We start from the raw sequence: 27,349 nt of genomic DNA on the forward strand, positions 1-27,349 counted from the left end.
AGATGCGATGATAAACCAACGCAACGCACTTGTTCCGCCGAATTTACCTCCATACGTCTCATTCTATTATTCAAACCCAGTTAACTTATTTATCCAAAAAACCTGGACGGTCATTGTGAGTATCCTTTGCATAGTAACGCTATCTACATATAATATTCAATTTTTTTCTGTTCACATTAAAGGCGCACCGCTCAGTCCAACTACGAAACGTTCCAAAAATTCACATTATGCAGCCTCGCTTTCGGTTTGTCCCACAAACAAAGGAAAAAAAAAACATTTAAAATAAAATAATAATAAATAAATATATGTTTCCCACATTTTCTATCCAATTTACACATTAAAAAAATCCGAAAATTGCAATCAGAGGTGAAAGTGGCTAGAATTTCTTGCTGGAACTCCCCGACGTGAAGGTCGCCACGGAGCCAGAAATTTTATTTATTTATTTCATTTTTGGGGGTGGGGGTGTGGGGGGGGGGGGGTTGTGTCAAACCTCCTAAACTACTGAAATGCAAAGAAAACGGTTTTAGCATAGTTATTTCTATAATACACACAAACACTGATTTTCATTCAAGATTGTATGTTTTTTTGAATGATTTGCAAAATAACCTCCAGCTCCTAATTTTTATTTTCCTTTATTTCCTCACATACTAAATGCCAAATCTCAATTTTAAATACTTAAGAACATAGGATATATATTAAAATTGAAGTGAATGCAAACATTTACTTTTTTTTTTTTTTTTTTATCAATAAGGATATAAGTAACATGCGTTCAGAAAAATAAGTACAAATGACTTATATTATGCAGAATGCAATGGAATATATTTTGAAGATCGCGCAAACATTGACTTTTTTAAATCATAAGAAAATGAATAAGTAGCCTAACATAAATGAACAAATATAAGTCCAAAGTGCACATTGACAGCTAAGATGTTCTGAACCTTCCCATCAGAGCAAATACTGTAAAACTAAATATGATGAATAAGCCTCCTCAACTCTTTCATTGCTCTTAAAGATTTGATCCATTTTATGTTGCGTTGCCCTTTTTTTGTCGCATCAATTCAAGCTTTTTTTTTTTTTTTTTTTGCTGTTCCAGAAAACATGCACATTTGAACTAATCAGAGCTAACCATCTCTGCTGATCACAGGCCAGTATGTCAGCCAATTGAACGGATAAATGAGTCCAGGCATTTTGCTTTGCTGCGTGCATTCACACATTGACTTGACTCATCATCATCAGACTCAGATAACTGCAGCAGCTCCATGCCGTCCGTGGAATAAAATCAATAATAAACATCGGTGGAAACGGATTACGCTACACAAGCACTTTATTATGCTTGTTGTTAACACTTGTGTATGTAAATTTGATGTTGGTATAGACTGTTTTCTTCTTGAAGCTGAAATGCATGTGTGGCAGCTCAGCATTTTTTTTTTTTACATACCGTTTTGAAAGTCGCTGTCATATATTCGGAATCAAAGCACCGTGTACCGGAACAGCATTCCGGCCCTAAATCTTATACCGGAACTTCGTTCTGGCCTGAATCTCGTTAACACTTAATTTCTAATCAGCCAATCACATGGCGGCAATTCAGCGCATTTAGGCATGTAGACCTGGTTTAAGACAAGCTCCTGCAGTTCAAAGCGAGCATCAGTATGGGGAAGAAGGGTGATTTGAGTGACTTTGAAGGCGGCATGGTTGTTGGTGCCTGAAGGGCTGGTCTGAGTATTTCAGAAACTGCTGATCTACTGGGATTTTCACGCACAACCATCTCTAGGGTTTACAGAGAATGGTCTGAAAAAGAAAAAATATCCAGCGAGCGGCAGTTCTGTGGGCGGAAATGCCTTGTTGATGCCAGAGGTCAGAGGAGAATGACCAGACTGGTTCGAGCTGATAGAAAGGCAACAGTGACTCAAATAACCACCCGTTACAACCAAGGTAGGCAGAAGAGCATCCCTGAACGCACAGTACGTCGAACTTTGAGGCAGATGGGCTACAGCAGCAGAAGACCACGCAGGGTGCCACTCATTTCAGCTAAGAACAGGAAACTGAGGCTACAATTTGCACAAGCTCATCGAAATTGGACAATAGAAGATTGGAAAAACGTTGCCTGGTCTGATGAGTCTCGATTTCTGCTGCGACATTCGGATGGTAGGGTCAGAATTTGGCGTCAGCAACATGAAAGCATGGATCCGTCCTGCCTTGTCTCAACGGTTCAGGCTGGTGGTGGTGGTGTAATGGTGTGGGGAATATTTTCTTTGCACTCTTTGAGCCCCTTGGTACCAATTGAGCATCGTTGGAACGCCACAGTCTACCTGAGTATTGTTGCTGACCATGCCCATCCCTTTATGACCACAATGTACCCAACTTCTGATGGCTACTTTCAGCAGGATAATGCACCATGTCATAAAGCTGCAATCATCTAAGACTGGTTTCTTCAAAATGACAATGAGTTCAGTGTACTCAAATGGCCTCCACAGTCACCAGATCTCAATCCAATAGAGCATCCTTGGGATGTGGTGGAACGGTATATATATATATATATATATATATATATATATATATATATATATATATATTACGGGTGTCAAACGATTAAAATTTTTAATCGAGTTAATTACAGCTTAAAAATTAATTAATCGTAATTAATCGCAATTAATCGCAATTCAAACCATCTCTAAAATATGCCATATTTTTCTGTAAATTATTGTTGGAATGGAAAGATATGACACAAGATGGATATATATATACATTCAACATACGGTACATAAGTACTGTATTTCTTTATTATAACAATAAATCAACAAGATGGCATTACCATTATTAACATTCTGTTAAAGCGATCCATGGATAGAAAGACTTGTAGTTCTTAAAAGATCAATTTTAGTACAAGTTATAGAAATTTTATATTAAAACCCCTCTTCATGTTTTCATTTTAATAAAATTTGTAAAATTTTCAATCAAAAAATAAACTAGTAGCCCGCCATTGTTGATGTCAATAATTACTGACACAATGCTCATGGGTGCTGAAGCCTATAAAATCAGTCGCACCCAAGCGCCAGCAGAGAGCAGCAAAACTCCGAAAAACACAACAAGTACAGCTTTCACTGTGCTGTCATTTTAATCTGTTTGAGCAGGGCATTTGTGCGTTACTTGCGCCAAATATTTTAACGGGATTAATTTAAAAAATTAATTACCGCTAGTTAACGTGATTATTTTGACAGCCCTAAGATTATATATATATATATATATTTATATCGCGTTAATTTTTTTAATTAGTTTAATTAATCACGTTAAAATATTTGACGCATTTAACGCACATGACCCGCTCAAACAGATTAAAATGACAGCACAGTGTCATGTCCACTTGTTACTTTGTTGTTCTACTTGTTACTTTTGTTGTTTTGTCGCCCTCTTCTGGCGCTTGGGTGCGACTAATTTTATGGGTTTCAGGCTTTCAGCACGCTCTGCTGACGTCATTATACGTCGACGCGAACTCATACCAATACAGTGCTATACAGACCAGCTAACGTCTGCATCCAGTATTCAGTGGCAGTTCTTGCTGTCTCTTATTTGTTGCTTGTGAGCTAATTGGCAAGTGATACTGCTCAAATGGAAACGTGTGTGTATACTTTGTGTCATTTTATGACTTGTGCAAGTTATTGGCACAAAGTTTATTATTTTCAGTTTTACAATAACCAGAAACCTGCCCCTGTCAAGAGAATTGATGACTACAGTAAAGCCCATTCAACTTTGCCTCAACGTCTGATTCCTCTTTGGAGCTTCTGTTGTTCGCTATCTGTCAATTTGTGTACTCACACACATTGAGGACAGAATACAAAGCAAAAATAATATTCCTATCTCAAAAAAATAACGTTCACAAAAAGAAAAGTGCTTCTATCTATATTAATGATGCTCAGACTTTGGACAAACTATTCAAACATTTCGTTTAGCTGTCGTTTAGCTCGACAAATACACTGGATGGCAATATTCAGTCACAATATACAAACAATCAGAGGTCTCGTACGTTGTGCCAAGGGGCTCGGTACCCCGTACTCCTGGAGCACTTTCCACAGGACTCTCCTAGGCACACGGTCGAACGCCTTCTCCAAATCCACAAAACACATGTGGACTGGTTGGGCGAACTCCCATGCACCCTCGAGGACCCTGCCAAGGGTGTAGAGCTGGTCCACTGTTCCACGGCCGGGACGAAAACCACACTGCTCCTCCTGAATCAGAGATTCGACTTCCCGACGGACCCTCCTCTCCAGCACCCCTGAATAGACTTTACCGGGGAGGCTGAGGAGTGTGATCCCTCTATAATTGGAACACACCCTCCGGTCCCCCTTTTTAAAAAGGGGGACCACCACCCTGGTCTGCCAATCCAGAGGCACTGTCCCCGATGTCCACGCAATGTTGTAGAAGCGTGTCAGCCATGACAGCCCTACAACATCCAGAGCCTTTAGGAACTCCGGGCGGATCTCATCTACCCCTGGGGCCTTGCCACCGAGGAGCTTACCAACCGCCTCAGTGACTTCAACCCCAGTGATCGAAGAGCCCACCTCAGAGTCCCCAGACTCTGCTCCCTCAAAGGAAGGCGTGTCGGTGGAATTGAGGAGGGCTTCGAAGTATTCTCCCCACCTACTCACGACGTCCCGAGTCGAGGTCAGCAGTACACCATCTTCACTATACACAGTGTTGATGGTGCACTGCTTTCCTCTCCTCAGACGCCGGATGGTGGACCAGAATTTCCTCGAAGCCGTCCGGAAGTCGTTTTCCATGGCCTCGCCGAACTCCTCCCATGTCCGAGTTTTTGCCTCGGCGACCGCCGAAGCCGCAGTCCGCTTGGCCAGCCGGTACCTGTCAGCTGCCTCCGGAGTCCCACAGGCCAAAAAGGCCCATTGTGATTATTCAACATACCTCGTTTATTGTGACAAAGCAGCGAATAGGAAGAGGTTATGGAGGAACAGAAGAAAAGAAACACAAGAGAAGAAAGAAAAGAAACACAAAAAAACAACAACACGAAATACATTGAACGTCTACACTAACTACTAATATGTTGGTGCTATGGTCAGCTAGATGTATTTCCTGTTGACACCATGTGGGGGGCCTGTTGACCAGGGGAAGACGGGGACGGGGGTGGGGGAGTTATAACTAAGTGGTTGAAAGGGGTAGAGTGTACATAAATCAGCTCTGTGAGCTGGAACCCAATAATCGTGTGAATCCCTCGTGAGTGTAAGTCCGTTGGTGACCAACACTACGCCGCCCCCGTCGGCACTCCCGGCACCGGGACCCCCCACCCGAGCGTGCCTCATCCCATCCAGCTGCACGCGAGCCCCACCAAGCGCGCAACAGCCACGCAGACGAGCGGAGATTTTACGCGGACGGCAACCCAGGGCAACCCAGGGACACGGCCCCCAGCCAGCCAGATTTGGGTTCAGCGCAGCCCATCCCTCCTCCCGCAAGAGCTTGCCAAAAGGAATCAATATTCTCTGATTTTGATGACCAGGCTATCAGTGTGCTTCAGAACAGTTTTATTCGCCTGTTGCTATGTTTTTTGGCAAACTCATCCACAAAGTATCTATAACTGATGCTGGCTGTGCACCATCGTCACGCTGGTGCTGCTGTCTGTTCCTCTCCTCCATCCTCCTCCTTCTTCTCCTCCTCCTCACTAAGCCTCTGTTGCTGCCCTGTCGTTTCTTTCTCTCCTCTTGTGCTAATTTTCTTTTTAAAATAAGAAGCAATGTCTGTCGCCTTTCTCTTCATCGTCTGAAAACTGACCAGCAGCAGCTAGCGTTTGCTACGTAACTCAGTTACACAAGTCAAAACCACGTCAAAAAGCTGCTTTAACAGGTGTGTAACAGCACAATTTAGCTCTTAAAAAGCACATGTTACGATGGCGCATACTTCCCCTTCTTCTTTTACAAAGGTATTCTGACTTAAATACTTACTTGTAGTCTTCTCCGTCTTTTCTCTTTACTTTTGTAGCGTTCACCGAAATGAGCTGCCCATCAATTTGTGCTACCTTGTCGCGCGCACTAAACCGTTGCTGTCGGAGCGCGCAAGAGCAGCGGGGGCGGAGCGGGGGGACTACTGTGAGGAGCAGCGGCTTGCCTGGCTGTGCATTTGGGATGAAATGCATAACTGATGCTACAACAATCTAACGATATACTGGCAAGCGGGGTGGCCAACAGATTTATAGGGGGGGGGGCCATGGCCACCCCCTGGTGGCGCCACTGTTAAAAACAGCGACTGTCTCTTTGCAAATGAGGCAGACACAGTTGTTTGGGTATTCTAGTGAAGAAATAGTCCAATTTCCACCTATCCTTGAAGCGTCGGCCGTCGCAGTCAACTTTCTTTTTTTTTTTCTTTTTTTTTTCGATTGTCGCCATTTTAGAAAATTGGAAACAAAGGGTCACACGGGGTAATGTTGCTTAGAGTGCTGCTGCCTTTCAGTGGGTAAATGAGGAGCAGCATTTAGTTTGTAAGCTACTTCATATGCTGGTAGCAGAGCTGCTGACTAATTTATTAAGTCTGTGTGCGGGCCAGACGTTATTGATTTTATGACAGAGGCTGGGGGACCACGGGCCACATTTGGCCCCCAGGCCAGACTTTGGACATGTCTGGTTTAGGTGTTCTCTTCATTATTTTTAAATAGTGTTTAAATAACGCCCTTTTCCTATGTATTGTATGCGTATACACTTTTCTAAAAAATTAAAAAGTGAACACTTAAACCCTTAATTTCTTTGAGCGGTAAACATACAAATCAAAACCTCAGTGCCTAAAGGGATCTGTTAGCCATTACAGTTGTTTACAAGCCGGTTTCACAGAAGGGCTCAGCAAAACCCTCTTCTTACTAATTGATAAACGTTCTTTCCAAATATGTTCGACAGCTGCAGTAAACGGTCAGATGTCAGTTGATGAAATAAATATTCACAGCGGTGAATGACTTAAATGACATCTGAGATTGGATATTCGTCATGTGTTGCCTTGTACAAAAGTTAAAACAGACATAAACACAACATATACATCAATGTAGAACTCTTTGATTGCTGCAATGGCAGTGGACTCTTACAATTATCTTGCCATGAGGCTAATGTTTGGACAAGTCAATTCGGTTTTAGTTATAGTCAGGAGTGACAGTGGTTACAATTTCTTGTCGGAACTCCCTGACATAAAGGTTGCCAGGGAGCCAGAATTTTTAAAAAATTTATTATTATTATTTTTTTTTTTTTTTTATGGGGGGGAGGGGTCCAACCTCCTAAAACTGCGTAAATGCAAAGAGTTATAACTATTCTGCCTATATTCAAAATGTTGTTTTTTTTTACAACGATTTGCTAAATAACAGTTTAAAAAAACATTAGTGACCCCAAACTCCATCACCTAATTATTTATAATAGTAATTATTTATTTTTCCTCATTTCCTCACATCGAAATACAAAACTTCGATTTTAGCGACTTTGCATTAAAATTGAAGATAATGTAAACATTGTCTTTTTTTCTTTCTTTTTAATAATAAAGATTAACATACATCAACAAAAAGTACAAATGACTTACATTGCACAGTGAAATGGAATATATTTTGAAGATAACGCAAATACAGATTTTTTTTTTTTTTTTAATCATAAGGAAATAAGTATCCTGACATAAATGAACAACAATAAGTCCAAAGTGCACATTAACATGGAAAATGTTCTGAACCGCCCCACCAAAGCAAATAAAGTAAACCTCTAATTCTTTTCCTTTCTCTTAAAGATCTGATCAATTTTTCATTGCATTGCTCTTTTTTATCGCATTAATTCAACAAGCAAGTTCTTTTTTTGTTGTTGTTGTTGTTCCAGAAAAAGTGCATTTGTCCCAATCAGAGCTAACTATCCACGCTGATCACATGTCGGTGTGTCAGCCAATTGAACGGACAAATGAGTCCAGGGTGGTTTGCTGCGCGCATGCGGACATCGATGTGACTCGTCAGACTCTGACAGAGACGTTGGGCAGCAGAAATTAGGTGGAAACGAATTACGCTACACAAGCATTGTATTATGCTTGTTGTAACCACTTGTGTATGTAAATCTGACGTTAGTAGATTGTTTTTTTTCTTGGAGATGAGATGTGTGTGTGGGAGCTTGGCAGTTTTTTTTTTTTTTTTTTTTTAACACGTGGGTTTGACAGTTGCCGTTCTATTTTCGGGATAAAAGCTTTCACCCCTGTCCATAGTTGCGTAGATTTAGTTGTTTGAGTTTGAAGATGTCAACTATTTGAGTCATTAAGTGAATGTCTAACCCATAAACCCATGGAAATAACTTTTTTTTTTTTTTTTTTTAATTCCTCTTAATTTGTAAGTATGATTCATACATAAAGAATAAACTGGGTCTCACTTCTGACTGAACCAACACAGTTTTATTAATTTGTATCTACAGTAGACTACATCATATATCCATTTTGACAAGGGAGTGTTTCCATTTAATATTCTTGTCTCTGAAAAAGGTGTTCAATGGCTTACTGCGCCCTTGCACAATAAGAAGTTTTAAATCTGATAGAAAAAGCCTCTGCTGAACAGACCGTAGTCAAGAATTCCATCAATCCATTTTTAACATTTTAAAAATGTTTTGCCATGCACCTTGCGAGAAAAATGAAATGTTAGTAAACATACTGCATTCTATTGTGCCCTTCAAAAGTGTTTATTTATATACCTTCTTCAACTTTTACCATTTTTGCACAAAATATTCATATACAGTAATCTAATTAACTGCTGTTTAATGCTTAATTCCCATACTTATGACGACTAAAATGCTCACATTTTCCACCTTGTATCAATCGGTGCAATTATCCTTCGACTGCAAGGCATCCTCTGTACCACAGTACGGTTGCTTTCACTTGCTGAAACCGAATGTTATGAATGATATGATATATTTAGATCACATTCCACAAGAGCAGAATTCATTTAACCACATTCGAGAATGTCATGAAGATGCACATGAGCTTGATGTTCTCTGTTCTCGTTTTAGCATCATTATAATTATTATTTCCAAAACATCCACTAATAAGCCATTCTTAGGCCATGTCAATACCTAGCATTTTTTTTTAAACTGAGGATTCTGCCCTAATACGTTGGGGAAAAAATAATTACGTCCACACCAGCACGTTTGTAGGAAAACAAAAAGCTTCCACAGCCAACCGCATTCATTCATTTTTAAGTACATTCATAACAATGGGCGAAAAAAATTGTCCATAATACCCCCATCCTTCGCATGTGTTCTTCAATATGAAGCACTGCAAGAGTTTGTAAATAAATGGAAGCAAAAAAGCACCTGTCTAATTTACTCCAAATGTAAACAATGGTCTCATGTGTGATGTATGGAAAAAGTTTGTCGCAGTCAGTGACATTTCCACACTTAAATCTTCAGATATCAGTGACCACATGCAAATGCAGAATTCGCACATCTTCACTTTGGTCGCACTTTTTAAAATCCCTCGTTTAAATGTGCGTGTGCGTGAGGATGATAGGCCAAACCGTAGAAAAACTTCTTTTTGCCAAATACCCTGCTATGTGTAGACATGGCCTTAGACCCTTTCAAACATGATGTTTTCATAGAGAGGAGGCCACAAAGCTTATTACAGTATGTCATTATCGTGTTAAAACAGATACAATGACTTAAACAGTCCCAGAAGATAGATGGATGGGTGGACGGTTAGACGGATGGAAGGACAAATGAACAGGCATTCATCATGAATAACATTTTGGGAGCAGTATTACTCCTGTTCTCCTTCACTTTCAAAAATGGCAGTCATGGGGCCGGCAAAGTGGCGGTGGTGAGCAGGCAAACGCCAACTGGCTGACCTGAAAACAGTGTGTGGTTTCCTGGCAAAGTGGGACGGAGGGAAGACAGGCAAAGAGAACAGTGGAAACCCACTTTGCCCTATCGCTAAGGACGTATTTATATCTGGAAACGCTTGTGAAACCTCAAGAGTCAAGTGAGTGTTGACTGTACACAAGGATTGATAGAAGCATGTGTCTCGGACGTGGGCAGGCACTGGTCCTGAAGCAACTGGAGGAGTGGCCACACGAAGACGTTCGACAGCTGATAGGCGAGAGGACGACTGCAAGCGACTGCCCTTCCTCAGTAGAAGTGCCTTGAAGCTCTCGCTTTTTGATTGTCTTCTACCTTTGTGAGTTACAAAGGTTTGTGGCGCTGGTCGAGGACGGTTGTCGACTGAGATCAGACAAGAGGAACCTCTCCGTCCAAACATCTTCCGTTTTGACCTGAGAGATATGGACAGATATTTTTGAGATATTTTCACTTCTTTTGGATGATACTTGCATTCCTATCATAACAAGGACAGAGGAGGGGAGGAAGCTAGAAGAGGACAGCACAGGGTGAGTGAGTCTGAACCTGGATTCGGACACCTAGAGTCAGAGCTACATCTTTATGAGGTGATTGTGCTAGTAATCACCACATTGGGTGGCACAATGGATGTATATTTAAATTAATTCACTTCTGCTGTGTTAAGTTGATGTCTGTTAAACATTTAATGTTGATTCATGTTGAAGTGGTAAAAAACAAAAATCCTGCCATTGGTATTTCAGGGAGCACATGGGAGCACAAATCATTTAGTTTTTTGAGGGAATCCGTGTACTCGTGTCTCCTCACTGTAAAAGGTCTAGGGACCTAAAAGGTTTGAGAACCCTTGATCTAAAGGCTACAAGATCTAAGCGCCACCTGCTTCCCTTTACTTACTGCCAATTAAGCCGTCCCTTCCCATAATGCACTGCTTCATGAGGAAAGAAACAATCATGTGAGACAAACAAATGAACATCTCATGAGCAACTTGTATAACAGTGAGTGCTGTGTACATACTGTACAGTACCTGTGTATGACAGCGAAGAGGTCTTCAGTTGTTCGTAGTCCACCAGTGAAATTGACTGTGGGAACCAGCATGGCATTAGAATGCCCATCAGCATCAATCTTTCTGTGCACATCCTTCTCATCTTCTTCCGGTTGTTCTTCTATGAGGAGGTCATTCAATGATACTGCTCCTTGCAGGTTGTCATTGGACAGCACACTGCTCAGAGAGAGGCTTCTCGGAACGATTGGCGCACACAAATTGCTTTCCCTTATCTGTGACTCAGCCTCGTCATCTGAGGATGAAGACGAGGAAGCTGAAGAGGATGACGAAAGCCTACTCTGCGGCATCATTAGCAGGTGTCTTCCTGCTGCCCTCTTCTTCTTCCTATGTATATCATTTTTGGTGGCAGCAAACATAGATGTCTTTCTCTGCTCCTTGTCTTGTTCCTCGTTCTCACCCAGTGCCCTCATCACCCTTCTGTGGCATTGTCTGTCCACTTCCTGCTGCAGTGATTTGCCAGCACCAATTTGGACTGCTAAAGTGCTACGTGTTAAAGTGTCAAAAGAGTATGAGACTTCATCCACCATGTTCAAGGAATGGCAGCTATTATGGCTTGATGACGTATCACTGTGGGATATGTTGCCAGGGAAGCATTTTGTGTATGGGTCAGATGCAATTGATGCCGTACCACACCCCTCTTTTTGCTCTCCCCTGTACTCTGGAGATGGCTTGACTCCTTGAATACTAAGATTGGGTTGCTTTGGAAGGCAATGTTTCTTCCTTAAGCTTGCAACCTCTTCTTCTGGCCTGTATGATGACTCGGATAACTTAGCCTCGAACAACAGTTGGGTCTCAGACTGCTGTTCTTTTATGGTAATATCAGATGTTTTCAGAAAGGAACACTCATGTCTCTGATTGTTCATCAGTCTAGAAAACATTTGAGAATCCCCAGGATATATTTGGCAATTTTTAATTTGATCACCTTGGTTTTCAGTGTGGATTTGAGTGTATACAGACTCTTCTTTTGACATCACCTCACAAGTAGGCAATATCCCCGGTTGGGGTTGCTTTGAGTTAGCATGCGCAGGGGTATGAAGGCTCAAAATAACATCTGGCCCAGGAGTGTCAGAATGCTTGGCACTGGCTGACATGCTGCTTGAGGGTAGGTCGTCTTGGTTTGTAATGGAACGAAGTTTGATGCTCTGCAAAGCCTGTGCAGTGACAAGAGGGCGAGTGGGTGGATTCAGCTGTTTTCCCCCATGATTTTGGGACGTGCCAATGCCCTGTCGCGAGTGTAACCTGGAGGGTGGGTAAGCAACAGCAGAGGACTTCGAGAAAAGCGCAGCAGGATGGGAGGACTGCTTGACTGCATGGGAGTATGGGGGAGGAGGGGGTCGAGAGGCAAAAGAAGGAGGAAGTGGTGGAGTTAATGATGATGGCACTAAGGAAGGAGGAACAGATGTAGGCAGAGAAAAAGGAGGATGAGGAGGAGATGAATGTGGGAGATTAGGATGGCAAGGGGAATGAGATGATGGAGGCAGAGGAGGGGGAGGAGGAATAGAAGACGGCGGGAGATGAGCAGGTTGAAGAGGAAAAGATGCTGACAGAGGAAGCAAAGGATAAGGAGAATGTGACAAAGGAGTGGGATGCAGAGACGATGACTTGCTAGGAGCTGAAGGAAAAGGAATGGATAATGATGATGGGAGAGGAGGGGGAGGAGGAAGAGAAGAAAGTGGCAAATGAGTAGGATGAAGAGAGGATTGTTGGAGAGGAGTGAAAGAAGGAGATGATGATTGTAGAGGTAGGGAAGGATTAAGAAAAGAAGGTGGTAGGGGAGGGGGAGGAGGAAGAGAAGATAGTGGGGAGTAAAGGCAGTGAGGAGGAATAGGAGAAGGTTGCAAAGGTGTGGGATGAGGAGGTGAGTGAAGAGGAGGTGGTGGAGGAGGGGGAGGTGGAGGGGGAGGAAGCAATTGGCCAGTGGGATGAGTATGCTGGGCAGCTGAATTGGAGGACGAGCAAGATGACAAGGAAGAAGTGGAAGAAAAGGAAGAGGAAATGGAGGAGAAGAGAGAGGACTTCCTCTTTGTTGGTTGTGGTTCCAACTTCTTGGGAGACAGAGGCAGAGAAGTTGCACAAGGGTAGAAGAAAGGGGAGTTTTGGGGAAGAGAAAAGGCTCCTGAGGAGTTTCTTTTCAGGGGGTGACTGGAGAAACTACCAGAAGGGGAAAAGGGACACTGAAGTGGTTCTTCCTTTTTAGAAGCCGTAGAACCAGGCGTGTAAGCAACATTGTAGTCAAAGTTTGAAGAAATCTCCACAGTAGAAACTGCATGGTTATCTACACTTAAGGGTTCAAAGGTAGTGACAGTGCCACAGTCAATCCCATTCTGATGTTGTTCAGTAAGGCTCCGGGGCACCCAGGGATCATGCAATGTCTGCGTTGACAAGCAAAGACTGTGCTCTACACATGGACTCTGTGATGTACGACATGACTTGCTGCGGCCTAATCGACGCTGAAGGGAGTCAGACCGTAAAGGTGGGGGCGGGGGACGCTTAGACTTGCGGAGAGAGATGCTGCGGGAGGAGGACGAAGTGCTGGATGATCTAGTTCGAGTCTGTGAGGAAAACAAGGACTCATCTTCAGAGTATACTGATTCAAAGTTACATGGAGAGGAGCATTCAGAAGAAACCACAGAAATGGAACTTGTCTCATGGCTGATGGTGCGCCACTTGGCCGCCAATGGACTGAAGTCCAGGGGCTGGAAGGAGCAATTGTGTTCACATTGTGAAAAGGTTGGCCCTCCATCATGAGTCTCGGCATCTGCAATCGAGGTGGATGGGAAACTGTAGTTGCTGTAGTGTTGAGACTTGTCACCAAGATCACGAGAACAAGAACTTCCCAACTTCTGTGAACATGGAAAGGCTATAAAATGAGAAGGGGAAGGACAATGATGCCTTGCCCTCAGGTCGCTGAGCAACAGGGGTTGCAGGTCACTGGGAAAATCCTGCAACAGAGAAAAAGGTTTTGGTTAAATTCACTTCCACATGGAATTCAAAGTTATCTGATATCAGATTTATCTTATCTTCAGGATTTGACAAGAGGCTTGTGATGCTTAAAAATTGTTTTGCTTACACCATCTTGGTTAGCAAAAACAACTTTATTAACAGCGAGCAAGCATAAGAATCCAACTGCAGCATTTGACCCAATAGCCGCTTTTAAAGCCTAGTTGTGTGGCAAAATTCTACAATTGAGACAGAAAACTACTGTGTCATATGGACACATTATCATGGTCATGTTCTTCTCAGGCATCTGTACATAGAATGCACTGTACAGAAAGAGGGACAAGACATGGTCCTTAGTGGAACAGGTGGAGGACATGCTTTGATAAGACAGTTTTTATTCCTTTGAGTACTACCAGTGATAGTAGTTTGTGCAAACTGACCTGCGAACAGGAAGAGGAGGCGCTCAGTGTCCTGTAAGAGATGCTATTACAGCTTGTGTCCGAATCCAAAGAGGAGCTGGTGGCCATGCGGGGCAAGCTGTGTACTTCTGAGGGGCTGGAAAGGCCATTGACACGTGGTGAGGTGAGGGACATCATGAGGCTAGCTATTCCTTCCCCTCTCGGGGCTCGGATCTTCCTCGACAACGACTCCTTCTTTTTCCTGACCAACTCCTCATCTTCCTGTTGGTGTGGAGCCGTGGAGAACTCATCCGCAGGAAAATCTGAAGTGGAACACCAGTGAAAATGTTATGGAACACAAAGAAATTACAGATTTGAGTTGATAAAGAACAATAACAGGTTTTCCAAGTTTCATATAGCCAAGGCACATATTTTAAATCAGGACATGATGATGTAAGTGTGTATATGTGGTACCTGGTGTACTAATTTTGTTATCTACTGTATTAGATAATATTCATTAAAAAATCACTAGCTATCTGATGGAAGACTGTTCTGCCTGTCGCCAGACAACACTAGCATAGATGAACAAAGATACGTAATCTGCAGTAAATCGTAAATTTAGCATGACTGAGTAAAATCTGATTAATTTCCACATAACCTAGTGGTCGCGCACGGTTGGGTATCATTCAACAAAAAGAGCTCAGCCTGTACCCTGTTTATTGATGACATCAATAGGGTTCCCAGTGACTGTTAAGCAGTGGCTTAAATTCCGAGAGTGGCGAGTTGAGGAGTCTGTGTTGCCAGCCACTTTTCGGAAGCTGGCCTGCCGATCAAAACTCTGACCTGTCAACAAGTTTGAAGATACAGTCATTTAGAATGATCCTTCTCAGCCCCTGAACAAAAGGTGAAGCTCAAGCCCTGAATAATTTTCCAACAATTTGACTTAATTGTGCTTCGCTTGTCATTCCAAGTCTGGTCAAAATCATGCTTTGACCTCGGTTTATGTCCAGTGCCCACCTGTTATGTTAATAGGAACTATTTCAGCTGTCACCGCATCCGCCTGTTGCCTCATCCTCTCCTCTGGGGTCGGGAGTCGGGGGATCGGGTTTGCATTCAAACCAAGCTCCGTCTCACAGGCAAAGATGTCCCAACAGGATGTGAGCTCAATTGGGTTGAGAACAAGTGGGGTCATAGGACGTGTGTCGTTGTGGATGATGGTTTCCTCTTCATCCGATGAGGCTGAGGACTGGGACAACATTTTGATACATTGACTTGGGCAAAATTATTTCAAATTTAGTCTAACCTACGAGGGTTGAATTAAACCACTCAGGAGAGTCACTACATTATTGGAAACCTATTTAAACTCTATCAAACCTGCATGAACATTTTAATTACAGTGGCTGGATGATCATGACGTGAAATATAGCAATAGCCAATTTGCAACAAACGTCCTATTGCTCTTTACGCTTGAGGATTAAAACTGGCACATCTTGATCTTTGTGGAGATATGAGCCTCGCTGCACCTGCTCTGCTTTAAGCTAGACATAATGGCATAACGAGGGAGTGTCCTTGAAGATATGCCTGTAGGAATGATAATTTTAGGAAAGGGGTAGGGAACACCAGAAGTGACAATGCTCCTGTCATGCACGGATAGCTTAGTACTTTTTACTTCCTTTTTTAGTACAAAGAGAGGTCACCATGCTGTTGTGAGGGTCCCCACGTTTAAAGGGAATGAGAGGCACCCCTTTGATTTGTAGCAATAGAAATAGAATATGCATGCCCACAACAGCACAAGTTGCCCAGCTTCACAAGCTACAGTGGGGCAAATAAGTATTTAGTCAACCAGTAATTGTGCAAGTTCTCCCACTTGAAAATATTAGAGAGCCCTGTAATTGTCAACGTGGGTAAACCTCAACCATGAGAGACAGAATATGGAAAAAAAAAAACAGAACATCACATTGTTTGATTTTTAAAGAATTTATTTGCAAATCATGGTGGAAAATAAGTATTTGGTCTGTACCAAAAGTTCATCTAAATACTTTGTTATGTACCCTTTGTTGGCAATAACGGAGGCCAAACATTTTCTGTAACTCTTCACAAGCTTTTCACGCACTGTTGCTGGTATTTTGGCCCATTCCTCCATGCAGATCTCTTCTAGATCAGTGATGTATTGGGGCTGTCGTTGGGCAACACGGACTTTCAACTCCCTCCTCATCCCGTGGCGTCAAAATGATCACAAGAACAGGGAGCAAAAATCCCAGAACCACACGGGGGGACCTAGTCAATGACCTACAGAGAGCTGGGACCACAATAACAAAGGCTACTATCAGTAATACAATGCGCCGCCGGGGACTCAAATCCTGCACTCCCAGACGTGTCCCTCTGCTCAAGTAAGTACACGTCCAGGCCCGTCTGCGGTTCGATAGAGAGCATTTGGATGATCCAGAAGAGGACTGGGAGAATGTGCTATGGCCAGATGAAACCAAAATAGAACTTTTTGGTAGAAACACAGGTTCTCGTGTTTGGAAGAAAAAGAATACTGAATTGCACCATACCCACTGTGAAGCATGGGGGTGGAAACATCATGCTTTGGGGCTGTTTTTCTGCAAAGGGACCAGGACGATTGATCTGTGTAAAGGAAAGAATGAATGGGGCCATGTATCGAGAGTTTTTGAGTGAAAATCTCCTTTCATCAGCAAGGGCATTAAAGATGAGACATGGCTGGGTCTTTCAGCATGACAATGATCCCAAACACACAGCCAGGGCAACAAAGGAGTGGCTTCGTAAGAAGCATTTCAAGGTCCTTGAGTGGCCTAGCCAGTCTCCAGGTCTCAACCCCATAGAAAATCCGCGGAGGGAGTTGAAAGTCCGTGTTGCCCAACGACAGCCCCAAAACATCACTGTTCTAGAGGAGATCTGCATGGAGGAATGGGCCAAAATACCAGCAACAGTGTGTGAAAAGCTTGTGAAGAGTTACAGAAAACGTTTGGCCTCCGTTATTGCCAACAAAAGGTACATAACAAAGTATTGAGATGAACTTTTGGTATTGACCAAATACTTATTTTCCACCATGATTTGTAAATAAATTCTTTAAAAATCAAACAATGTGATTTTCTGTTTTTTTTTCCACATTCTGTCTCTCATGGTTGAGGTTTAACCATGTTGACAATTACAGGCCTCTCTAATATTTTCAAGTGGGAGAACTTGCACAATTAGTGGTTGACTAAATACTTATTTGCCCCACTGTATATATGCATTAGGCAGGAAAACAGAGCCCAAAGTGTTAAACTATCGTGTGTGTGCCCCCTTGCTTGGCCTGAAAACAGAATAAACTAAATAAACTGTGGAATTTCACCTTAAACTAAACCCATATTTTGTTAGAGGGGGAACTCTATGTCGGGGTACTGTTCTACTCTACTTGTATTGTCTAGGTGTCAGTGTTTACCTTTCTTTTCCAAACTGACCACTCGAGACAAACAGAAAAGCATGACTGAGAGAGAAAGTCCCAAAATGTGAACCTCTGAAGCAACAGAAGAACGAACAGACGAACAGTCAGTGAGACGACTACAGGGCTTTGACATTTAACCAGATATCTTCAAAATTAGGTCACACATATTTGTTTACAATTTAACAGCTTTCATAGTTACATTTTTGATGACTTGCCTTCTTTAGGGTAATGGATAAAATGGGATTTAGTCTAGCTCATTTGGGTGGAGAGGTGGAGTAAACCCTGGACTGCTCATGAGTAATTCAAAGGGGAAGGTTAAAGGTCAAGGGAACAATTCAGGGTCTAAAGCCATGAAAAGCCAACCAACATTTCATACTATTGACATGATTATTCTGAAATGGAACATTCAAAAAAGAAGGAGAGCGGCAACCAGATTAGTGCGTACACTGCCTCTAAGTCAGAGACTACTGGGATGGGCCCATTTGTTATCATAGTGAGGATAAGCGCTATGGAAAATAGACACCACTTTGGAACATAGGGTGGCATAGAAAGTATTCATTATGAAAGAAAAATCTGTTCTTACAAATCCGCTCTGGTGGATTAAATGATGTTGAGCGCTGTATATTAAATTTGCAGACTTGAAAAATGCTCACCATCTTCCTGCTTTTGTCTCTCCATCGCCTGCACAAATTCCCTTCTGATTGTTGGAGTCTAGAGGATGAGCCAGAGGTGGGGCTCGGGGTGCAGAGAAGAGAGGTGGTGGGTTTGCTGTCTCCATACTGGGTCACCTTGCTATATGCTACAAGTACGTCATATGTAGAGAGAAGACAAACGAAGCATGGTGATGTCCAAAGTCATGCCATTAAGTTTTTCACTAACATTATTCGTTGAGAATTTCCATTTGTTTTTTTATGTATTCACTTTTCAACAAAAACAACATGATTTTTCGCAAAGCAAAGGTTGCATATGAACCCTAAGAATGACATATTTATATATCATCAGACCAACCATTTCCCCCTCACATACGGTAGATTTTATGACCCACGTGAGATATAAGTGAATGAACGAATGTTCATTTGACCAAAATTTTTTCATGAGGTCATTTGTAGAGAGTATTTTTTTTAAACCAACATTTTCTAGTATAATGTCAAGAATGAAAACATCTAAGTTGAAAAAAACACAAACAATAAAATAATGGTTCAACTTTATATTTCTTACTTTCGAACCACCATATATTTGTACATTTCTACCAAGTTTGTCGAAAATAGGAATTTAAACGTACCTTTTGCAATTTTTTGGTCACAGTTTCTATATCAACACTGCATAAATATGGAGACTGGGATCTGCACAATACACTTATTGCAATACATGAAAGTATTCATCCTCCAAACAACTCTGACCTTGCAAGTCCTCAGTGCTAGCGTGTGGTCGTTTTGCAGGGACGAAGAGCAGACCCTGCTGTGGCTTCTGGGTAGTGTACTGAATGGACCACCGGTCACCATCCTTTGCTGCAAAAAAAGGGGAAATCAGGACATGGTCTACGGTGGACGTAGATATTACCGAAATAGTCGCTATGGTAACCAGCATGTCACACACCTGACCTGACACTGTCCTTTACAAAAGTAGGTAAGCTACGAGTATGCACATGTATCATTGTACACAGAGCCAAGCATGCACAGATGAAAACTCACCTGTGCTCTGCGTTAGATACTTGAAGACGCATTTGATGGCGGCGCTGATCAGAACCATCCCGTCAACAAACCTGCACTCACACACACTTACTCAAAACCACAGCAGGTTGCATCACATGCACACACAATTAATGCAGCTGAACAGCACTGCAGCGCAACGCGGTGATCCTCACACTCGTCTTCATCTCTCTCCCTCTCTGACTCAATCCTCTCTCTCTCTCTCTCTCTCTCTCTCTCTCTCTCTCTCTCTCTCTCTCTCTTCTCTGTCATAGCTCTATCTCTATCCTGTCCCTCTCTATCCTCTCTTTCAACTGACTTTGGGCAATAGGCAGGCTACCCACTGGACTTGACCAACCAGTCACAGGGCACATGTAGACAAACAACAGTTCAGCACACTACCCCATTACTCACCATTTTTACTGTACTCCAGCTTTTTTCCCCCATCCTACTTCTCTCCCTCTCTCTACACACAAAGACATACTGTCAGTCAGCCAGCACACGCATGCCCTTTGTGTGTGTCACCAGATGGCAAAGGTTATATGCAGATGTGCTATTAAAAAATGCCATAGTTCAAAGCGTGTTCATTTTTAAACCACTTTACCATTCTGCCTTGTGAGTGTCTCTGTGAGGACAGAGAATTCTTAAAAAACCCAACCAAACAACAACAAGTGACAGTTCATAAGTTCGCAAACTCGAATGTCAAGGTACCATTTGTACATATGATTGCTCCTGTATTCGATTATTACATGCATGTACTGTATATGTGCTTCATATACTGTACATTTATTTTAAAAAAAAAATTAAAAAAACAAATACTTTGATTTTTTTAAAGAATTTAACAACAAATTGAGGGAATCACACTCTTCAGCCTCCCAGGGAAGGTCTACTCAGAGGTACTGGAGAGGAAGATCCGTCGAGAAGTGGAATCTCGGATTCAGGAAGAGCAGTGTGGTTTTTGTTCCGGCTGCCTTATGTTACCGGTTTTGTTCATAACTTTTATGGACAGAACATCTAGGCGCAGCCAAGGCGTTGAGGGGGTCCAGTTTGGTAGCCTCAGTATAAACCCTGAAGTGACAGTTGCCACCCCGCCACAAGTTCCGCCATTGCTGCACCTCTTTTAACGCACTACATACGGTACATTATACTCCACTGGGGGCTTCGGCGAGGAGCAGTGGGGTGTGCGGCTGGGAAAAACTTCCATGCGGTGGTCCCACTGCCCTCAGCCGGCTCTCCTATTTCAATGCATACATTGCACTACCCTCCTCACGCAATCCCATCACGATGCTGGGTAATGGCTGCCAGTCAGGGACTTGGCAGCCACAGTAAGAGGGTGGTAGCTGGGTCCCACGCTTTTTTTCTATGGCGTGGCTGCCGGGGAGTGGCATCATCTTCACCTGGCTGCCATTTGTGGGGGTGGTGGGATCAGTGCTCTATTTACAGGTCGATCTATGTTCCTACCCTCACTATAGTCACGAGCTGTAGGTCGTGACCGAAAGAACCCAGATATAGATAAAAGATAGATACAGATAGAACATCCCAGATACAAGTGACCGAAATGAGTTTCCTCTGTAGGGTGTTCGGGCTCTCCCTTTGAGATAAGGTGAGAACCTCAGTCTAAGAGGAGCCAGATGAGGTGGCTCGGGCACCTGATTAGGATGCCTCCTGGAAGCCTCCCTGGTGAGGTGTTCCGAGCATGTCCCACTGGGAGGAGGCCGTGGGGCCAACCCAGGACACACTGGGGAAACTATGCCTCCTGGCTGGCCTTGGAACGCCTTGGGATCCCCCAGGAAGAGCTGGATGAGGTGGCTGGGGAAAGGGAAGTTTGGGCTTCTCTGCTGAAGCTGCTGCCCGTACGACCCAACCTCAGATACGTGGGAGAAAATGTATGGATAAAACAGAACAAATTGAATTTGAAATCAGAACTCGTGGAAAGTAGTGGAAATCAGATAATATACTGTGATAAGGTGAAACTGAATGCTAAGTTGTACATTGATAATGGGACAGACAACACCTAGTATAAATGACCTTCATGTGAAAGACAGCCGCCCAAAGTCTGCTAATTCCAAATTTCTTAGCCCCTCTGATGATGGAGAAAATGATATTGAAACACAAAAAATTAACACCGCTTACGAGACCAGCCATGTTGTGATGTCAGTTATACCCACGCACTTAAACACTGTTTAAACTCAAACCCAGGTGCATGTGATGATGAATATTACTGACATGACGATGAAGGATGGGCCATCTGGTATACTTGCATTTGACTGGCTAAAATAGTACCAGCATTGATAAAATATCTGCTTACACTTCGGACGGCCACTTAGTGGGAATACTGGCTTTTATTCATGTTTTTCTCCACTATTACATTCTGTGTTTTTTCAATTTATTAAACAAGAGTCTTTCTGTTGGCATGCACATGATAAGAAGCGTTGTCGGCCTTTTTAAATAGCGGTTTCTTAACCACGGCCTCATTGAATATGGCCTGCACGAAAAGCTTAAATTCAACTTACATTCTGTTACACTTCTCTGCTTCAAAACTAGATAGAGCTAGTCACTTAAACATTACCTCTACATTAGCTTAGGGGTCAAAACCAGCATGTTGATATCAATGTAGGAAACTGTAGAATTTCAGCACTTTGTTTTCGATAAACTTATTTTATATATTAAAAAAATAATAATATTCCAATGTGATAAATTGCTCTATCTTGTTTCTGATTTTCTTGTCCTTTGTTTTTTATGTCTGTGGAAATTTTATTTTTGTTCTGCAAAGTTTGTTTCAGTAGTGTAAATGTCTGTATTGTAATACTGTTTTCTTATACCACTGGATTATTTTTATTTTTGTAGCCTTTAACCTTGTCAGTTATAGACATCAAATCCAATTTAACTGAGAAGGCTGGCATTCAATGATCATGTTTCACTACCATTGACGGCAATAGACATCTACCGTATTGGCCCGAATATAAGACGGTGTTTTTTGCATTGAAATTACACTGAAAAAGAGGAGGTCGTCTTAAATTCGCGGTCTAGACATTATACCCATTCACGACGCTAGATGGCGCCAGATATCATTGAAGCGATGTTCTGTCATGACAGATCTTAGCTACTCTCCCCATTCACGACGCTAGATGGCGCCAGATATCATTGAAGCGATGTTCTGTCATGACAGATTTCAGCTATTCTTTTTAGTTTAACCAGTTTGCATTATTTTATTGCAATATTTTTCCTTATTCGGATTTGTTTCAAGACTACAGTTACAGGTAGACTTCAATTTGATGGTTAATGCAGTTATTGCAATTTTGTTGTTTTATCACAATAGATTGGTTTATTTACATTTCAAAAACCAGAAGCCATTCAATTACGAATTTACACTTTAGCTTACATGTTTAAATGTGCAGATATTAAGATTTGAATGAGGCAAAATAACATGCTTTTTCTTTCAAATATATTGTTATAATCATTTGTTTCGGATGTACTGTAATTATTTTCTGTATAAAAAATAATTTGGTGTTCAAAAAGTCATTTTTCAAAATTGAGTCATGAAAAAGAGGGGGTCGTCTTATAATCAGGGCCGTCATATACCGCCAATATGGTAATTCCATTTGACTGGACCATTTAAAATGGACTTGACGTCTATCGCCGTCAATGGCAGCCAATGAGTTAATTCACCCTATTCCAAACCTCTTTTTGACAAATTAAAGTGGAAGGAAGTTGGCCTTGGCCTTTGAAAAAAAAAAAGTTTGGAATCCCCTGCTCTAAATATGGATTTTGGCGCACTTTTTTAAGCAAAATGAAAAGAACAAATTGCTCATGTAAAAAACAAAGTCAGAACAGCATATTTGCTTTAGGAAAAATATAAAATGATGTCGTGGATCAGATCAAGCAACGAGTCTTGAATTTGGCACTCGTGCGAACGATTATAGAACCTTCATATCAAGTCACAAACTGAGGTGTTCTGTTTGGGAAGTGTGCCAACTATTGAGGCCAGTGGAGCAACTAATTACTGTGCTCTTCATGCCTGACATCTTGTCTTTCTGCGATGCAGGTTTAATTAGTTTAAATAATTACACAGTAAGTAGGTCGCATTGTTATTGCATGAAAGCGATACAAATTCACTTTAATTGTTAAATGAAAAATTGAAAAGATGATGAAAAAATGAAAAGTTTTTTTCTTTTTAAAATTTTTGAATACATCTCAAGGACGTCACCCAATTTAAAAAATAAATTACAGTATATTACCGTACTAACCTTTTGCTTTCCCCCCCTGAGAGGTAAATAATTTCAGTGATGCTGCTGCTAGCTTAAAACACATAACAAAAAAATTTTTCCCATGGAAATTTACTCAAATATGATTCGTCTGTTCCACTCCCCTACAAAACATAAGACAGATTTAGATTTTTTTTTTAAATTGAAGAAAAAAATGCACTCAACGGTATTGTACTGTATGTATACACAGTAATCACGTTTACTCCCCATATACATTACTACTAAAAATATACCAAGTTTACTGTTCTTACTTTACTCTTCTGAGGTCTGGCAGTTAGAAAACAAACCTAACCATCCTAATTTCTGTTTTCAACCTTAGATGCACTCAAAAGCTACCTACAGTAAATACTTTTGTATGGGAATATAGGCAAAGGAAAATGACGTAAAAGTTGATTCCAAATGTAATACAAATACTAAAACCAAATACAAATTGGATTCAAAAAGTATGCAAAAACAAACATTCAAACGATGAAATGCAAATGTATCTTACTTCAAAGTTATATGCAACGGAATTGTAATGAATAATTACTGTATATTTTACTGAAATTTGAAGAAGAGTAGAAACAGCTTAAAAATTTTTGTGCAATTCAGTGCTTCAGAGCCTGGGTACCACAAATGGTACTTGTACCAACCACACTTTGAGAATCACCGGCAGATCGTATGTTGATTATTGCATCGGTTTTAGCATAGAGTATTGCCAGATTCAGCAATGGTTTTGAATGAAGCCGAAAGCATGTGAGGCTCACTGGTGAAGCTGCCAAGTAACAGCTGTGCAACGGTAAAGCCATCTGTCTTCAAAATGAGCTGTTAGCTCCACGTATGGAGTCCAGCTAATCCTTTACAAACACACAGAAGCTCACAGAGAGCGAGGGTAATTCAAGTGTATTCAACTTTTACGAAATCTTTCATTTTAAAAATTTGTTAAGTTTCCCTTAACTTGTACGAGCAATGCGTTGTAATTGAATCTGTGATTCAGTGTACATTCGTATGAAAAATCTGGAACATGCCTATTGTCCATTTAAGGTACTTACTGTATGTACATGAAAATAATAATTGCAATGTTATCAACAACAACTTTGCAGTCGTCATTTCATGCCAAAATGACAGATGTATAAGTCAGTCATGCTCTACAGTTAATGTATGTAATTTGGTGAATAATTGCCTCACAAATGTTAAGTCAGCTAAAAACCAGCGATGGATGAAGTACTTTTTTTCGCTGAAGTAAAAGTACAATACAGCTACAAAAAAATTACTTAGGTAAACATATCTAAGAAAAAAATACTCAAGTAAAAGTACAAAAGTGCTTTACAAATATACTGTAGGTATATACTGTATATATATATACATATACATATACATTGACTGCTCAATTTTATCTAAAACTTTGCAGAATGGGAAAAAAAACAAGCATTGTAAACTGAAACTTAATATGCTCAAAACACTCAACAATTTAGCATAATGCCAGATTGCAAGCAACTATCAGGCGCATACCCCCACCTACTGTACACGAGTGTGCAGCACCCATCTGAAGGCGAGCTGCTCTCACTGTTGGTTTTTATTGGTCACTACCTTGTTCACCTGCCTAATCTTGCTTGTACTCGTATTGCTGCCTCTAGTGCTCAATTACGGTATAGTTGCACGCGGCTTATCGATTGTGCCGGATGCATGGAAACAAAGCTGTCAATTCATAATGAGAAAAAAAAAGGAAAAAAAAAAACTAAAGCAATGTGTAACGCAGGCGACAATTTGAAAAGTAGTGGAGTAAAAAATACAGATATGTGCTGTAAAATGTAGTGCAGTAAAAGTAAAAAGTAGCACTTCATATTTGTACTCAAGTAAAGTACAGCTACACAAAAACATTTACTTAAGTACAGTAACGAAGTACTTATACAGTACAGTACTTTGTTACATTCCACCACTGCTAAAAAAAAATAGCCATAAATCTGAGATGTCAATTTAGAGTCCTCTCTAACCTCTGAGGAAAAAACAGCCTAATATAGCATGAGATGCACAGAAGCCCTGAAAACAGTGCAGCTAATCACGACAGAGCACGATTCTTACAGGTAAAGCATACATGAAGTAACATAACCAAGTGGTGGGATTAGTGTCTTATAACATCTGTACCATAGATGAATTGGAGGTGCAGCCAGTGAGTGGGATGTTCAGTAATTGCCAACAGCGCCAACAATCTCAGCAAATAACCAATACCTTCTCGTTGTTGCAATCTTTCTCTTCCTTGCAAATCACAAGATGCATTTGTGGTTCAGTAAAAAATATATTACCTACTCTTAATTGCGATCGATTCAATGCCCAGAAAATGAATGACCTGTATAATTAACAATCTTTACAGGCAACTTATGGAACGCACTGGTGCATGGTGCTCAATGGCTTGGGTGTGAGTGAAGCGTTGCCAACTATAATGTTTGGGGGGTTTTTTTTGTTTGCAATGACCGACTTCAGTCGCGTTTGACTGCATCACATAGTGTGTGGTGGACATTTGTGACCGTTTTTGCGGCTATTGTATCTTATGTTTCTCTCTTTAAAATCTGGTGACTAAAATTTGTGTCATCATTGTCGTCGCTGTTCCATAAAAACAACTTACAACAGAATTCCTGTGCATAATACCTGTGTGCAGAAGCGGCGTGGTCTCCTTCTGCTGCTGCTTTTTAAAACCCAAAAATTTATTCTTATGCCTTCTGCTGGGCCGGTAGCTGTATTGCGGCGGCACCTCTAACTCTCTAAGAGGAGATGTGACTTTCAGATTTGAGGGGGCTGGAGCAGTGTAGCCAGGACGAGGCTCTGGAATTGGAGTGCAGGAGCTCGTCCGTCGCCATTGGTTGACTGCAGGGCGGGAAACCAGATGGGAATGCAAAGATTGCTTCCCATAAACTTCGGCGGTAAATGGGCGTTTGCCGTGAGCCTCCGCTGGGACGCTTGTTTGGATTCGGAATTGTGGCGAGTGATGCTGGATGTGCCAGGAGCTGGAATGTTGGGGATGAGGTGGAACAGGCTTTTTTTCGCCAGAGGGTGGCCATCCAGCCACCCCTGCATTTCTGCCCCAAATGGCTTCATGGTGCTGGTGGATTTTAGCTGTAAGCAGGCGTCGTCGAAGACTGCCTTCTGTCCTGGGCTGAAGTGGGGGGATCTTGCGAGGAAGAAGCTGGTCTTGGTCCTCGTCCGGTCTCGAACTCCAGCACTGGGACGCCACACCGTTCCCCGCCCCGTCACCACCCAAACAATCTACGTAAGAAATCATCCTGCCATGAATACCAACTAGCTGTTGGAATAAATGGCTCCAATGGCTCAGTGACAAAAAAGCGTTCTACTTCAAAATTATAGCTCTTGACATTTTTCAGTCAGGTGCAACTCCAGGTAAAAACAATTCTTCCATGTTGGTCGCAACCCGCCGACCTTGCCACAGTGCAGTAGCACAGAACACAAATGGGATCTTCCTCTGAGTGTCGCCTGTGTGTTGCTAATCTACTAATAAGGATTATCCAGGTCTGCAGATGGTCGCTGACCTGAACACATGTTGCTCCATCTTGAATTCCAGAGTCACCCTGGGTTGTACCTTCTGTGGATCTCAGACCCTGATGTGACCGCTCCTCCTGACACCGTGCATCACATCAGATTTAGGAGTTTAGAACTTGTCGTCACTCACTGGTTTAGTCTGTGTAACTCAAGTCAAGGTGACCATTACATCTGGTAAAA

General features: G+C 41.9%; 1 protein-coding gene across 3 annotated transcripts; it reads right to left on the reverse strand.

The window, feature by feature from the left end:
- Positions 1-7,358: 7,358 nt before the first annotated feature.
- Positions 7,359-27,059, reverse strand: nhsl1a (NHS-like 1a). 3 transcript variants are annotated; one of them, XM_057830493.1, is made up of 10 exons: positions 26,264-27,059; positions 19,086-19,193; positions 18,339-18,484; positions 17,683-17,757; positions 15,255-15,483; positions 14,949-15,080; positions 14,280-14,560; positions 10,861-13,841; positions 10,731-10,761; positions 7,359-10,255 (listed from the first exon to the last, which is right to left on the reverse strand). In XM_057830493.1, the coding sequence occupies exons 1-9, from the start codon at positions 26,892-26,894 to the stop codon at positions 10,737-10,739; spliced, it is 4,608 nt and encodes a 1,535-aa protein (XP_057686476.1). In that variant the 5' UTR covers positions 26,895-27,059; the 3' UTR covers positions 7,359-10,255; positions 10,731-10,736. The 3 variants fall into 3 exon arrangements, with proteins under 3 accessions (XP_057686476.1, XP_057686475.1, XP_057686477.1); XM_057830492.1 differs by having other exon boundaries at positions 7,360-10,255; positions 10,731-10,764; XM_057830494.1 differs by lacking the exon at positions 17,683-17,757 and having other exon boundaries at positions 7,360-10,255; positions 10,731-10,764.
- Positions 27,060-27,349: the final 290 nt, after the last annotated feature.

Source organism: Corythoichthys intestinalis, chromosome 2 (assembly GCF_030265065.1).
Source record: "Corythoichthys intestinalis isolate RoL2023-P3 chromosome 2, ASM3026506v1, whole genome shotgun sequence".
Classification (NCBI taxonomy): Eukaryota; Metazoa; Chordata; class Actinopteri; order Syngnathiformes; family Syngnathidae; genus Corythoichthys; species Corythoichthys intestinalis.

What these genes read in the sequence shown, in the direction of transcription:
- nhsl1a (XM_057830492.1), bottom strand. Translation starts at nt 26,894, where the DNA reads ATGATTTCTTACGTAGATTGTTTGGGTGGTGACGGGGCGGGGAACGGT. An exon ending in GAGACAAAAGCAGGAAGATG is followed by an intron (nt 17,758 to 18,338) that starts GTGAGCATTTTT and finishes CTGTTGCTTCAG; the next exon opens with AGGTTCACATTTTGGGACTT. An exon ending in CTCTTCGCTGTCATACACAG is followed by an intron (nt 10,765 to 10,860) that starts GTACTGTACAGT and finishes TTCCTCATGAAG; the next exon opens with CAGTGCATTATGGGAAGGGA.